We start from the raw sequence: 14,852 nt of genomic DNA, 5'->3' as shown, positions 1-14,852 counted from the left end.
ATGGAATATGTTCGTGATCAATGTGAGTTTAAAAATGGTTTGTTTGTGCTTAGTGATGGATCTAGTGGTGGCTTAGCTTTACTTTGGAGGAAGGAGGTTACAGTTCACATTCAGAGTTACTCATCTTCCCACATTGATGCTTTTGTTGATGGAGGTGTTGATGGGTGGTGGCATCTTACAGGTTTGTGAGAGTGCTTTTTTCTTCTCAGCACTGTGACCCAAAGATCCTGGGCCAAATAAGTATTCTTGGTGGACTGGGCTCGGTTCACCGCAGCTAAAAGGCTGTTTAAGAATCGAGTGGTGCACAAAACAAGCTCTCTACAATACAAATAACTGACAAACAAAAATATTTGTATTGAATGGCATTTTAACAGCAAGGGATGCGCAGCAAATAATATATAATGTAAGACAAAGTCAAGGATCCTCGAATCAGTGAGGTGCATCTTATTAATTTTCCTTAGTTATGATTACAGTGCTCACTAAGACGTGATACAAGGTTCAACTAAGTCCAAAAATTACAGACTTTGATAGCTATTCAAGGTTCCAAGACTTGCAAAGTTTGAATTTGTTGAATTCGAGTATGTGCTATAGTGGCTGTCTCTAGGATACCAGGAGCGGTCCCTCTATTTTCTTTTGATTTTACAGAGCTCTTCCTATAATTCTATATTCACATGATACAAGGTTCAACTAAGCTCAAAAATTACAGACTTTGATAGCTATTCAAGCTTCCAAGACTTGCAAAGTTTGAATTTGTTGAATCCGAGCATGTGTTATAGTGGCTGTCTCTGGGATACCGAGAGCGGTTCCTCTGTTTTTCTTGAGTTTTACAGAGTTATCTTAACGATTCCCTTCCCCCCGTTTTTTCCATTCTGCATCATCCTTCTTTTATAGCACAGATCGGGCTCTGGGGTACTGGTGATTTCTCCCTTTTGCCCTTTAGAGTTTGTGCCGTGCCAGTTTTGCTTAGGACTATGTTGTTTCCCTTTTTTCTTATAGCTTCTTACTTTTGGTGCGACCAAACGAAAGTCCCTTAGCTGGTTTTCTATTTCCAGCTTCTCCGTTAGCTGTTCTTCAGATATTTGGCATTTTTCACTTCTTCAGCTTTTTCAGTTGTACTATTCCTTGTCATTTTCTCCAAATGGTTGGAATCACAGCTCATGCATTTTTTGCTTCGTACTTCCTGGTCCCACTATATGTCTGGAGCATCAGAGCATGAGACCCGCATGTTTTTGTCTTTGATCCCTCTTTTAAACCTTCTTCAATCCACTTTAGCTGTGCTGCACGTCTCGAGGATCCCGAGCCTCTGGCAGCCTCTGGGGATCCCGTCCTAGCTCTTTCACTGGAATTTGTTGGACTTTTTAATGGCTTTTTTTGCTAGAAATCTGAACATACATAGGGCCTTGACGTCGATTCTTCTTGCTACACGAATTGGGCCTTCTTTATTTTTATTTTTTTATGGAATGAGCTTTGTTGTGAAATTTTGGACCTCAACAAGGTTTTTATGGTAGCCCAGAAACATCTAGACATTGTGAATCATGGTCTTTGCTTAAATCTCTTAGTAATGATTCTCAGTTACTGTGGCTTGTTATTGGTGATTTTAATGAATTGGTGGGTTTGTCTGAAAAGGAAGGTGGAGCTTCTAGACCTGCAAGTCAGATGGTACGATTTAAGGAAGTAATTGATGTGTGTGGTCTTAAGGACCTTGGCTTCATTGGTCCTCACTTTACTTGGTTATATTAGAAATTTGATGGCGCACAGATACGTGAAAGGTTGGATCGGGCTTTGGCTACATGTGATTGGATGAGTAAGTTTCCTGCAGCAAAACTTTATCATCTTTCCTCTTTTGCTTCTAATCATTGCCCGTTAGCCTTGCATTTTGTTAGAAGGAAAAAGAAACGCAGGGATCATCGGCCTTTCAAATTTGAATCCATGTGGCTAAAAAATGACATATGTGAAGAAGTTGTTCATAAAGCTTGGGATGAGGGGTTGAGGAGGGATTCAGCCTTCCCTTTAAATTCTTGTTTAGAATCTTGTTGTGTGAGTTTAGATGTATGGAATAAGAATGACTTTGAGCATGTTGGGCAGCAAATTGCATGGCTACAAAAAACTCTTGAATGGTTGGAGTTACAACCCTCTTCTCCTTCAATCATTACTAAGATGCAGAAAACAAAAGTTGAGTTGAATTGTTGGTTGGAAAAGGATGATGCCATGTGGTTACAAAGGTCGAGAATTAACTGGTTCAGAGAGGGAGATTGAAATACCAGGTACTTTCATTCCAAAGCTTCTGCTAGATATCAAAATAACTTCATGAATGGTATGGAGGACTCGAATGGTGTTTGGCAGGAGGATATTGGCATTGTGGAGGAGATAATTGTTGATTATTATTCTGCATTATTTTCATCCTCTAACCCTCTTCATGGTGTTTCCGCCGACCCTCTTCCCCGGTGAAACACACTGTTAGCCTTCCGATTCCGTTTCCCATCTTTAACAAGAACAAAATAATAAAATAATAAAATAATAAAATAATAAAATAATTTATAACAACAAGAAGAAACCAAAAATAAAAATAAAAATAAAACCGAAGCTTCTTTGTTTCTTCACTTTCTGTCTCTCTCTTTTGGGTATTTGTTTGGAAAAAACAAATTTGCTATCTGTGATATTTCATGGCGGATTCTGAAAAGAGAGAAGGGAAGCTGAGAAGAAGAAGAGTTGGAGAGAGAGAGAGAGAGAGAGAGAGAGAGAGAAGCGTCGACTTTGGAGGTATGGGTTTTGAAATGAGAAATGAGTTTAAAAAAATGAAAAAGAAATAGCCATGACTCAGGTTAACATGGCTATTTAACCAACTGCAACACTTGTTGACTTCACAACCAATTTAGTTGCTTGCAAAGCTAGCTAATTACCTACCTTTGAATTCAATTTTTTTTTCACCTACCTTTAGTATTAAGATTATCCATAGCACAATTTGGTTCCTTGTAAAGCTACCTACTTTTACCTACCTTTGTGCTAATTAAGAAGATCCAAATTGGATGTCAAAATGAATCATTTTCCAAACTTTATGGCTAGTACTATATGATGAAATCAGACTAAAATGTAGTATATTCTCTAAGTTGGGGTAAATTTTTTTAATTTTTTTGGTTGAGAAAATGGGTAATTTTGATTTTAGTAGCTAGAATTTAAAAATTTTGATTTAATTCCCTTATTGCTATGAATATTATCTTTCCACCCATTTCTACGAGTAATGTTACAGTCACAAATTATTTTTCAATATTTTTACAAACGGTTGATATGGTCAACTTCTTATTGGTTTTCATTTAGGTCTACCATTAACATTACTTTTTTCATTTACCAATAATTACTCACCACATTAACAATTTATAAAAAATTTTGTAAAAAATTTTGTATCTTTAGTATTACTCCCATTCCTACGCATGACATGACCATTAAATGCCAATTAAACACAAAATACGCCATTTAATTAATGTCCTAAAATTTGAGCACTATGAAATTACTTTGAAATTATATATTTAAGGTTTATTCCTCGCTTTTCTCATTTCCTTTTTTTTCTTCCCAATTTCTTAACCTATATCTCTCCCCCCTAAAATCCTAACCAACGTCTGTTCACAGCCATGGACACAATCCAAGTATCCAACCACCTCCTACAACCACAACTGAAATTTACTTTAACTATCATATCCTTTGCCTTAAAAACCTATACCTTCACCTTCCAAAACATCCTCTTCCTCACCAAATCACATATCTATCTCCCTCTACCTCTACCTCTCACCATTATTTAAATTTATTGACTTAATTTATTAGAATGTCTTTGTTTGTGTTTAGTTGGTACTTAACAGCTACATTATTTACTAAAAGTCTTAAACTAGCTTATGAGCTGTAAGCTTTGTTTATGCAAGGGTGTAGTACACACACACATAATATTTATACCTAATAAGTAATAGATGTTACACATTCATAGTATTACATAAATGCATAATGAATTTGAAATGAGTATTTTACATTTTCTAGGTTTAGATACATGAATTTGCCTTCTAAAAAAAAGAAACTTGAATTTACATATAAAAATATTTTACACATAACTAATGAATAATTGGAAGGATACTTGGCATGAAATGTAGTTAAATATATATATATATATATATTATTTGATACTGAGTGTTTCTATCTTTTAAATATATATATATATATATATATATTATTTTACACTTAGTATCAAATAATATATTATATATATATATATATTATTTGATACTGAGTGTTTCTATCTTTTAAATATATATATATATATATATATATTATTTTACACTTAGTATCAAATAATATAAATAAAATGACACTTGGGCACAAAATTCGAGTTCAATTAGAATCTAATTATGATTTTTGATTGATCTATTCTCTCAACTTTCACTTTAATGTAACATATATAATGTGCAAAAGGACTAAAATATAAATTTTAAATCTTCAAAATCCAAAGTCAAAATGATCCCAAACATAGAGATTATAATTTGTGTTTTAATCATAAAATTATGACCACGTATTGAATTAGTGATTAAGTTTAATAAGTAATCACATCAGTGAAAGTCTCACATGAAGGATAAATAAAGAATTTTAAAATTAAAATAATTTAAATGAGTCCAAACCTTTAAACTCAAGTTTTAAATACATTTACTAAGACATCATAGATTATTAGGACCTTCTATACCTATATATACAAGATTTAAAAAAAAAAAAACTCTAAGTTTCATTTTTGCATTTCCTATTAGTGCAAACACTTATCCATTCAACTTTGTATCACATAATTCACATAAGTTTTTTTATTTTTTTTTTATATTAGGAAAACTTATATTTTTAAATCTTATAGTTTAGCTGTTTAGGGTCATAATAACAAATTAAACCTTATACCTTGAAAAGTAACAAATTAAACTCTAAAATTTTTTAAAATATCAAATTAAACCCTATAGTTTGAAAAGTAACAAATTAAACACTAAATTTCAAAAAGTAATAAATTAAACCTTAAATCCATTTTAAATTACAAATTCAATGCAAATGTTTCATTTGTTACTTTTGAAAATTTTGGATTTAATTTGTTATGTTTCAAACTATAGGGTATAATTTGTTACTTTTTTCAATAGTTATGTCATCAATAAATTGTTTAAATTGCAAGTTTTTGTAGTTTAAAATTATGCATAAGATACAAGCTTATGGATGATACAGTAAATAATATCCAATTAATAAAAAATTTGACATGTGTATTAAGAGCATAAAGAACATAGAATTCAATGGTTAAATTTTCAAAATATGTAGTAATATTTATTTTATTGAGTAAGGTTGTAACTTAAGGCTATAACCTTACTCAATATCTTTTTATTGGAGATGAATTTTGACAAATTCACCATTGGATTACATCTTCTTCTTATATCCTCTATGCTTGCAAAATTTATAGAAAATTAAAGATCAATAGATCATCAATAAATTGTTTAAATTGTAAGTTTTTTTAGTTTAAAATTATGCATAAGATACAAGTTTATAGATGATATAGTAAATAATATCCGATTTATACAAAATTTGACATGTTTAATAAGAGCATAAAGAACATACAATTCAACGATTAAATTTTCAAAATATGTATGGGGGGGGTCTTTGAGCCTAATTACCATATCCTAATTTGGTTGACAGTGTGGGACAAGAAGATGGTTCACACACAGTTCAACTGGTGTTGGTATCATGTTCCAACCTTTGCACCATACAAGGTTGAAGGAATGTTCTTTCCTTTGATTCTCGCACATGGCAGTACCGCTCAAAGTGCCAAAACCGCTGCAATAGTTTTGCAGAGTTTGACACCCAATGCCCAAAGCGTTTTCAGAGTTCTTGCAGAATATCAGCTGTCTCATCCTGATGAAGAAGGCAAGGAGCTCTCTGTACTTTTAAGGAATTTTGTTGTGAATTTTAGTTTTTATATATTTAGTATATTTTTTTTCTTTCTTTCTTTTTCAGGGATGCCAATTAACAATTTGTACACAGTCTGTAGAGAGCGTTTCCTGGTCAGCAGCCAACTTACATTGAATTCCCATTTGACAGAATTTAAAGATCATGAATTGGTCAAGACCAGAAGGCATTCAGACGGCCAGGATTGCTTGTACATCCCTCTCATGATTGAGGCACTTGAAAAACTATTAATGGAGATTAATCAATGACTTTTTCATGTCCTATTTGTGTTTATATAATCCTCTTGAGAAAAAAAAAATTTAAGATTGAATTGCCTTCTCTCAGACCAAAAGAAAAACTCCTCTTGGATAGTGTTTTTCCAAAAGCATTTTAATGCAGAAATCAATAGATTTTTGTTCTTATGCTCAAAAAACAGTTCTTTGTTTTTTTAAAAACAAAACTTTAAAAAAAGAACCAATTTGTTGGTTTTTATTTGTTTATTAATTGTTGGCCATTTAACTGAACCTTAAAAATAAAAATAAAAGTAAAAAATCCACTATAACATAGCATTTAAGAATCTAATATGTTCTTAGAAATGTGGTACCTGGGAATTTGGACAATTGGGATGTAAATATGTCATTTTGATTTGATTAGGAATATGATTAAATTATTGGAAGTGTGAGATTCTTATGTTTGGTTTAATCCTGAAAATCCTATATAAATTACTCATTTTTCTCCAAACATCTTTAGTTTTATAAATACATTGTCAAGTGTTTATCCATCACTTTAATAATAAAAATAACATGAGCTGTGAATTAAATGAAAGATTCTAAAATAATAGAGTAACATTAACACATACAATACAAAAATAATTATTTTATGGTTTATCAAGACATTGTACTTGTAAAGGCAGCGTTTTAGTTCCTGAGCTCAAAGAGTATAAGGATTCAGGCTCAAAGAGCTCAACACAATAAATTTGTAGAAAGTGGGTTTAAAAACTAGTCTTTAATGAATCATGTAACACGCACAGTGAGTTAAAGATATTAAGAAAGCAATGAAAGACAAGTTCTGAGCAAGGAAATCCTCCCTCAATGAAGTTTGAGCAAAATGATTCTTGAATATAGTTGTTTTAGACTTGGATACAATTTCAGTTCTTGTTACTACAGTGTGTTCTCTACAAATTTTCTGATCCTCTCTCCCTGGAGGGCCTCTTACATGATATAGCTCCCTTTAGATGATCTTGGCCCTCTATTTGTTGATTGTCCAGGCCACTACTTGAGTGTTTGTTCCATAAGATACCTCCCCAAGCCCCTTGTGAGTAGAGACGGCTAAGATAGCACTGTTCAAGGACCTTCTCCACAGAAATGTAGCCAAGAAGTTTGGTGGGGTGCATTAAATGTGGTGGCAGCCACCATCCCTTCAGTCATGTCAGAGCTAACCCCGTCCTCGAAACTTTTTTTCTACAGTATGACCTCCTCGGCATAATAATGGCTCCCTCAGCCATGGGTATGACACGTGGTGCAAATACTTTATTTAAATTCTTGTACCCCACAGTACCTTTTCAATTAATGTTATTGTTTTATGAAAATACTAAAACAATTCCAAATAGAGATAAAAATCAAATTAAAAAACTAATTGTTAATATATATATATATATATATATATTTGGAGAAGAAACTAATTGTTAATATGATTGAGCATATCTAATCAATTGAGAAACTATATTCGACTTTAAAAAAAAAATGGGACCAAGACTTGGTTATATGAAAGATAATCATTAAAGGTGAATAGAAACTAATATAAAAAAAANCAAATTTCTTATTTGACAATAAAAAATTTATTTATTAGTTAAGTTAACTAAAACTCATGTATCAATAAAATGATATCAAATGACCAGGGATGGAGTCAGAACTTTGAGTTAAAGGGGCAGTTTTACTGTTGGCTGTGTGTAGTGATTTCAACCTCTGATTCTGCAACTTAGTTATTGAGATTTTTTTTTTTTTTGGTAGGTAAGAACAAAATTATTTTTGTTTAGAATTTTTTAATGGGTAAGGTTATTTATTTTGGATAAAATTAATTAATTGAGCTTAATTTTGTTTTTAGTTTTACTGGTGTAGGGACTGGATCCGAGCACCTCCGCTGTTGGATGAGTGGACTCAGACCCAACTAGCCCAATACAATGAATTTATAAAGAATGAGCTTAAGAACTAGGCCTTAGTGCATGGACAACGGTCAATATGATAATCATAACAATCAAACATAGATGAACCTAGATTATCTAAGAAAGTTTGTTCTCGGTACAATCTGAGGAGTTTTGTGATAATTCTTGAATGAGGATCGTCCCCCCTTTTGATCTGTTTTTCCCTATTATATAGTCCTCCTCAAACGATCTTTTTCTTCCACTTGTTGATCATCCATGCCTCTCTCTGACTACCCGTCTCATCAGCCACCTTACCAATCCTTCTGTGAGTTGCAGCAACCAAGGCAGCACTGTTCAGAAGTCATTTCTCCATTAAGACGGTTAGAATGTTAGTTGTGTGCATTTAATGTGGAGGTGACTGTTTCTCCTTGAATTGCTCCTCCGCCATGCTTCTCTGGATGACCTATCATACTTGTCTTTTTCTTGAGGTGCTTAGGGAGGCCGCCTTTGGAGGCGTGCTGCCTTAGTTTCTGTGGTCTCGGATGGCCGAGGACAGGATCGTCCTCGACAATATTTCTTAGCAACCTGGGCTTTCTACGCTCATCCTCGGACGATCCTTATTCCTCGGCGTGGGCATTGGGCTTAATATGAAGTGGACTGGGGTCATCAGATTCTTAGGCCCCACAACTGGTTTTTTTTTTTTTTTTTTTGGAGTTTTTTTTTTTGGCTTGTATATTTCATTTTAGATTTTAGATCTATAATTTTTTTTTTTTTTTATGGTCACTAAAATGAGGAAAATACTAGAGTTACAAGTTTTTTTATAAATTACTTATGTAATAAATGGTTACTGGTAAGTAAAAAAATAATGTGAGTGGTGTGCCCATATGTGAACCAATAAGAATTGGCTACTAAAACGGTTTGTAAAAATATTATAAAAAAGTTTGTGAGTATAGCATTACTCTCAAAAGAATCAATCATATTATTAGAGGAAAATAAAATGTAATTTTATAAAACAAAATTGTTAAAATTAATACACATATATAATATATATAATATTTTTTTTTATAAATATTTAGGGGGGCCATTGCCTCCCCTAGTCCAAAGGTAGTTCTGCCCTTGCAAATGACATACATATGCTCAAATAACATTCATATACGTGTAATGTTTACATTGGACATTGTACTTGTATCACAATATCTCTATGACTAGTCACTACAATCGGTTTATAGTTTAGGCGGTGTTCGAACTACAAATTTCTTATTTGACAATAAAATATTGATATATCAGTTAAGTTAACTGAAACCCATATACCAATTAAATGATATTGAATGACATACATATACTCAAATAACATTCATATACCTGTAATGTTTACATTGGACGTTGTACTTGTATCACAACATCTCTATGACTAGTCACTACAATTGGTTTATAGTGTAGGTGGAGTTCAAACTAAAATTTTCTTATTTGACAATAGAAGATTGATATATTAGTTAAGTTGATTGAAACTCACATACCAATTAAATGATATCGAATGACATACATATACTCAAATAACATTCATATACGTGTAATGTTTACATTGCACGTTGTACTTACATTTGTTTGTTTACACGTTCCCTCATCCTTCTTACAGTAGTATGAAAATCTCGCAACCGTGTGACACATCTTCTTCTAGTTTTGGTTTTTGAAAGATATATCTTCGGCTTTAATATTGCAAATTAAGGAAAGTCTAATATTTCTGGTTAGAAGTCTTAAGAAGATTGCAAAGACCCATTCTCATCTTATCTTGAAAGTCTCGACAAATTCAGTTTTGTTGCGTTACGTCAATTATTGGATCTGTGTACTGATTTGCCACGCTGTGTCACCATTGGATGAACCTCAAATAGATATAAACGACAACGATGATAGACCCTCAATTTGTAATTTGCAAAGACAGAAAATACAAATCTAGTATTTCATTTATCTTCACTAATTTTATTAACACGTAAAAAGCCATAACTATATTAAATGATAGGATATGGATTTATTATTATTTATTAATTTTAGTACTATATAAAAAGTTATAAATTCTTTTACAATTATCCAATTTGGTAGGATATGACTGGATATATGTTAATTTTACATGAATTTATTATTTTTTTTTACTCATAATTTACAATATGACAAATTGTGAGTAGTGAAGTTGTGGACTTACCATTTAACTTTCACTATTTTAAGTTAGGACAAAAGTTTTGATTTTTTAATGTATTATTAATTTTTTTTAAAAATTTTTAAATCACATAAAATACCACACAATTCTCTATAAGGCAAATAACCAGATATTTGCGGCAAAAATTACGAAATTTTATGTGTTACTCCATTTTTATTTATCCTTTTATTCCTTTTAATTTACACAGACAACGGTACTTAACAGCGTTTGACTTTCTATCCAAACCGCCCAAACGAATCGATTCGCCGCATTGGAGACGATTTAACAGCCAATGATATGTTGCCACCACATAATCAGGTACTTTTGTAATGTGGGCACAAACAGTAAGCGCAGCTCATAAATTACGTGGCAAATTATTATTTGTTTAACACAAAAATCATAGGATTCATGACTGCAGCGAATCAAAATCCTTGTACTTTCTCCTTATCCTTACCTTGTATTTTTGTTTCTTTGATATAAACAGCTCCGAAATTTTTAAAGACAAATAATAAAAACAAAAATACAGAAGCTCATATATGATATCTCTCTCTCTTTCTCTCTCTCTCTAAGCTCAACCACCGCCCGTGGTTCTCTCGATTTGCTATGATGATTTAAAGTCCAATTTTTGTCATAGACAAATCCGAGGTCACTTTTCTCAAAAATTCTCGTAAAGTTTAAGGATTTCCAAGTATTGGTGGAAAATATATATTTATATTATTATTTTTTTTACGGGAATTTGAATTCTTGGGAAAAGGAAAAATGTGGGGATTTGGGGGTAAATATTATTGGGGAAGAAGAGAAAGGGGTGGGAAAATAGAAGGGATAGTGGTGGTGTTTGGTTGGTTGTCTAGCCAGGAAAGGCACTTGAAGAACTACGTGCAGCTCTACTCGTGTTTGGGTTGGAATTCACTCATCTGTCACCCTGAGTTTCTCAATTCGTAAGTTCCAATTTTGTTCTTAATTTTTCTGAATTGGGTTTATTTATTTTCTTAAAGTTGTTGTCTTTCATGTGTGTTTAGCTTTTCTTGATTCTTTTGGTTTTTTTTTTTTTTTTTACTGAGTTTGCGAGGTTGAGATATATGAAATCATAGCTAAACAAAATTGGCTATCTGGGTTTGGTTTAGATTTGCGAATTGTGTGCACCAATAAAGTGAAATTTGGCATCTTTAGTTTTTTTTTGTTGTTGCTAATATTGGCATCTTTAGTTTTATGGTAGTTTATGTGCTACTACTTTATTGGCTCCAAATTTGTTCTATCAAATGTATGTGTGTTTTTGTATTTTTAGGATAATTTTGTTGCTATTTTGGCCCATGATTTTGTTAATGGTAGTTTATTAATTTGCCTTTGAACAATTAATCTTCAACTGTTTCAAAATCACTGTATTTTTTGGCAGATAACACAATTGACAAATTAATGGGCTGTTTTGCAATTTACATTTGCAGGCTTGTAATAAGATTAGTATTTTTAGAATGACTACTGGGTCTTATTCAATTACTGTTATCAGAATAAAAGTTGCACTATATAATTCCTCTTTTTTGTGCACATATGTTGATTTGGACTTTATCTTTAATCCGCCCAGGTTTTTCCCTGAGAAAGCCGCAACTCTGGCAGCTGACATTGTCAATGAACTTGTTCAGGTCAGTGCTAATAATAGTTGCAACTACCACAGGTGAAAAGCCTATACTCATTTGCTCCTTTAACCTATTCCTATCCAATATTTATGGAACTTTGATGCTTTGGAAATCCTGCTTGAGTTGTATTGCCATTGATTTTGGTGGCGCATTCGTAATTAAAAATGGAAAGAAAAGAGTTGCAGTATCGGTTTACCTTTTGCATCCATATTTTTTGCTCCGGTTTCAAATGATTTCCTTAAAGGATAAAATTTAGGTATGGTTCCTTTGGTGCTGTACCTGAGGATCCTCAATTAAATTCAAAACTGTGGTTGCACTGATCAATAAGTCACACGATTAAATTTAATTGTACTTGGGAACAATAACATTGTTTACACTACATTTGTCAAAGCAACCATGTGGTTAAATTTAATTCGGAAACCTAAGGAACTATACCTAAGTTTTTCACTTCCTTAAAAGTACTATAGCACTTTACATATTCCTCTTCCACAAGTAAAACTGTAGTACTCATGCTCAAGTTTTTGAAAGGCTTAGCTAATAATTGCCTTCTTTTATATTTTGATATGTAGGAGCTAAAAATTAGGCCATGCCCTGTAGTCCTTGCTTCTTTTTCGGGTGGTCCTAAAGCTTGCATGTACAAGGTCCTTCAGGTAATTTCTTCTAAAGTTTCAAGTGACCTGAATATGTGATTTTCTAAGGGTTTCTCTTTATACGGTATCGTCACAGCTATCAGAAAGCCTTTTCTTTCGGTGATAGATATGTAAATAGATTTCCCTTCTTTAGCAGATAATTGAAGGAAAGTGTGAAGGACTAGAAAATCTGGTATGCTCTTCTTTTCTTCTCCCTCTTCTCCTTTCCCATTTGCAATTAAGCAATTAGTGTTATATATTAATCTCAATTTTATTGCATAAAAGCAATAAAATACATAACAAGGTGAAACTCATTACGTTTAATTTCCAGCAGTCTCAATATGGTAGGGGCAAAAGAAGTTTTGTCTCATATTTGCAAAAGCTCATATAGTTTAAGAACTTGGGCATCCAAATTTAACTGTTGTTGCTATTATTTTTTTCTCATGAAGGATGACTTCCGACTGGTTAGAGACTGTATCTCTGGCCATATCTATGATTCCAGTCCAGCAGACTTTACCAGCGATGTGGGTACAAGATTTCTTCTTCACCCAACTATTCTCAAAATGTCCCATCCACCAAGAATAGCATCATGGATAGTCCACAGCCTTGCTTCTAGTCTTGATGCCCTCTTCCTCAGCCGGCTTGAATCACAGCGCGCCGAGTATTGGCAGACTCTGTACTCCTCTGTTGTAAGTATATATGAGGGCTTGGTACAATTCAAAGTATTCACTTCCTTTTCTTCTGCATTTATACATCTTTATTTTCTGCAGAACATGCGGGCCCCATATCTCATTTTATGCTCTGAAAATGATGATCTTGCTAACTATGAAACTATCTGCAATTTTGCTCAACGACTACAAGATCTTGGGGGTGACATTAAGCTAGTGAAATGGAATGACTCTCCTCACGTAGGTCTGCTTCTAAACTTACTGACTCTATGTTAATATCAACCATGGAAAATGTTAAAACTACTACCAATTAAACTATATAAGTTTTACAAACTAACATGACATGAATGCGATTAGTGCTACATCAACGACATAATAAATAAAACTTTGAATTACTTTTTTGTTTTATGTTTGAAAGTTAACACATCAGTTTGTTGTATTTGTGTGGTAAAATTCATAGCAGCTATAGCATCACTCTATTAACCTTATTAAGTGTATTAATTAACACTACAGAAACCATCCTAGTTGCATACTGACTGCACTCAGATACACAGTCAAAATTGCTACAATTGTTTTCAGTTGTGGTAAAGAAATGCCTAATACACAGATTACCACCCCTTAAAGCATACCTCTGCCCTGATCAATAGCCCACTACATTAGTTAATGTTTGAAAAAGAAAAAGAAAAAAGGACTATCATAAGTCAATATTGTACATTCAAAATGACATTGTTTGATCGATCTTAATTTTGTTTCCATTTACTCCTCTAGACCATGCTATGATATTTTCAAAAGATTATTGTGTGACTCTATCTTGTCACAGGTCATTATCGGCATTATCCGATTGACTATAAGGCTGCTGTGACTGAGCTTCTTGGTAAAGCAGCTAAAGTTTATTCTCAAAGAATTCGTCGACTTGAAGGGGAAAGGATGGGCATAGAGGGAACATGTGACGAGATCCTTGAGCCAATTGACGACTTGAGGAAAGCAACAACAAACTCAAGTAGTTTTCAGGGGCTTGCTTTAGGACCAAGTGACCATTACTTGCCCAGTTCAATGGAGTACTATGATGGGAGAGACGTTGGGTCGGTGCAAGATGATCGTAAGGAAGGTTTGATCCACCTTCAAAGTCTACCAAGCATTAATGCTCATGGTGTTCTTGGTCAAATCCTTTTTGATGTGTGTGTACCCAAGAATGTGGAAGATTGGGATATCAAATCAAGTTCTTCAAATGGACGCCTGTTTACTTCCACAAGGAGGCATACTCCATTTAATCCCATCAAATGCATACGCCGCTCTAGACTATAATCTCTCATGCACTAGTTCTTGCCTTCTCGGTGCATGTCTATGAAAAATTTGTTGGATTAATATTTGGTCCAAAGCAGTCTGTCCATGACATGTGAAGTGTACGATGTGCTGTTTTTGTAGGCAATAAGAATTTTGCATAATTTTGAGCTGATGGCCTCTTTTTAACAACAATGTAGATAATTTACTGGAGAAAGCTTTACAAAATACTAGGCGTTTGATGTATCATTGTAATTGTAATTCAACTCAACTGCAAGTTAGATTTCACATACAAAATTTTTTCTACCGAAGAAGTTTCGATGTATATCAACCCAGTCAGGATTAATGTATATGAAATATGTATTTGATTTT

At 33.1% G+C, this 14,852-nt stretch overlaps 2 protein-coding genes across 3 annotated transcripts; both read left to right on the top strand.

The window, feature by feature from the left end:
- On the top strand, positions 1-6,209 carry LOC112017535 (origin of replication complex subunit 2). Its single transcript, XM_065772786.1, has 3 exons — positions 1-181; positions 5,692-5,919; positions 6,010-6,209. Exons 1-3 carry the CDS (start codon positions 1-3, stop codon positions 6,207-6,209), a joined length of 609 nt encoding a protein of 202 aa, XP_065628858.1.
- A 4,564-nt stretch (positions 6,210-10,773) lies between these two features.
- Positions 10,774-14,852, top strand: LOC112017534 (uncharacterized). Of its 2 annotated transcripts, none has more exons than XM_024049995.2 (7): positions 10,774-11,209; positions 11,851-11,908; positions 12,472-12,552; positions 12,686-12,724; positions 12,981-13,220; positions 13,302-13,443; positions 14,020-14,852. In XM_024049995.2, the coding sequence occupies exons 1-7, from the start codon at positions 11,031-11,033 to the stop codon at positions 14,502-14,504; spliced, it is 1,224 nt and encodes a 407-aa protein (XP_023905763.2). In that variant the 5' UTR covers positions 10,774-11,030; the 3' UTR covers positions 14,505-14,852. The 2 variants fall into 2 exon arrangements, with proteins under 2 accessions (XP_023905763.2, XP_023905764.2); XM_024049996.2 differs by having other exon boundaries at positions 10,775-11,209; positions 12,689-12,724.

This window comes from Quercus suber, unplaced genomic scaffold (genome assembly GCF_002906115.3).
Source record: "Quercus suber isolate HL8 unplaced genomic scaffold, Cork oak 2.0 scaffold_5, whole genome shotgun sequence".
Classification (NCBI taxonomy): domain Eukaryota; kingdom Viridiplantae; phylum Streptophyta; class Magnoliopsida; order Fagales; family Fagaceae; genus Quercus; species Quercus suber.
This window is presented reverse-complemented; position numbering and strand designations above follow the sequence as displayed.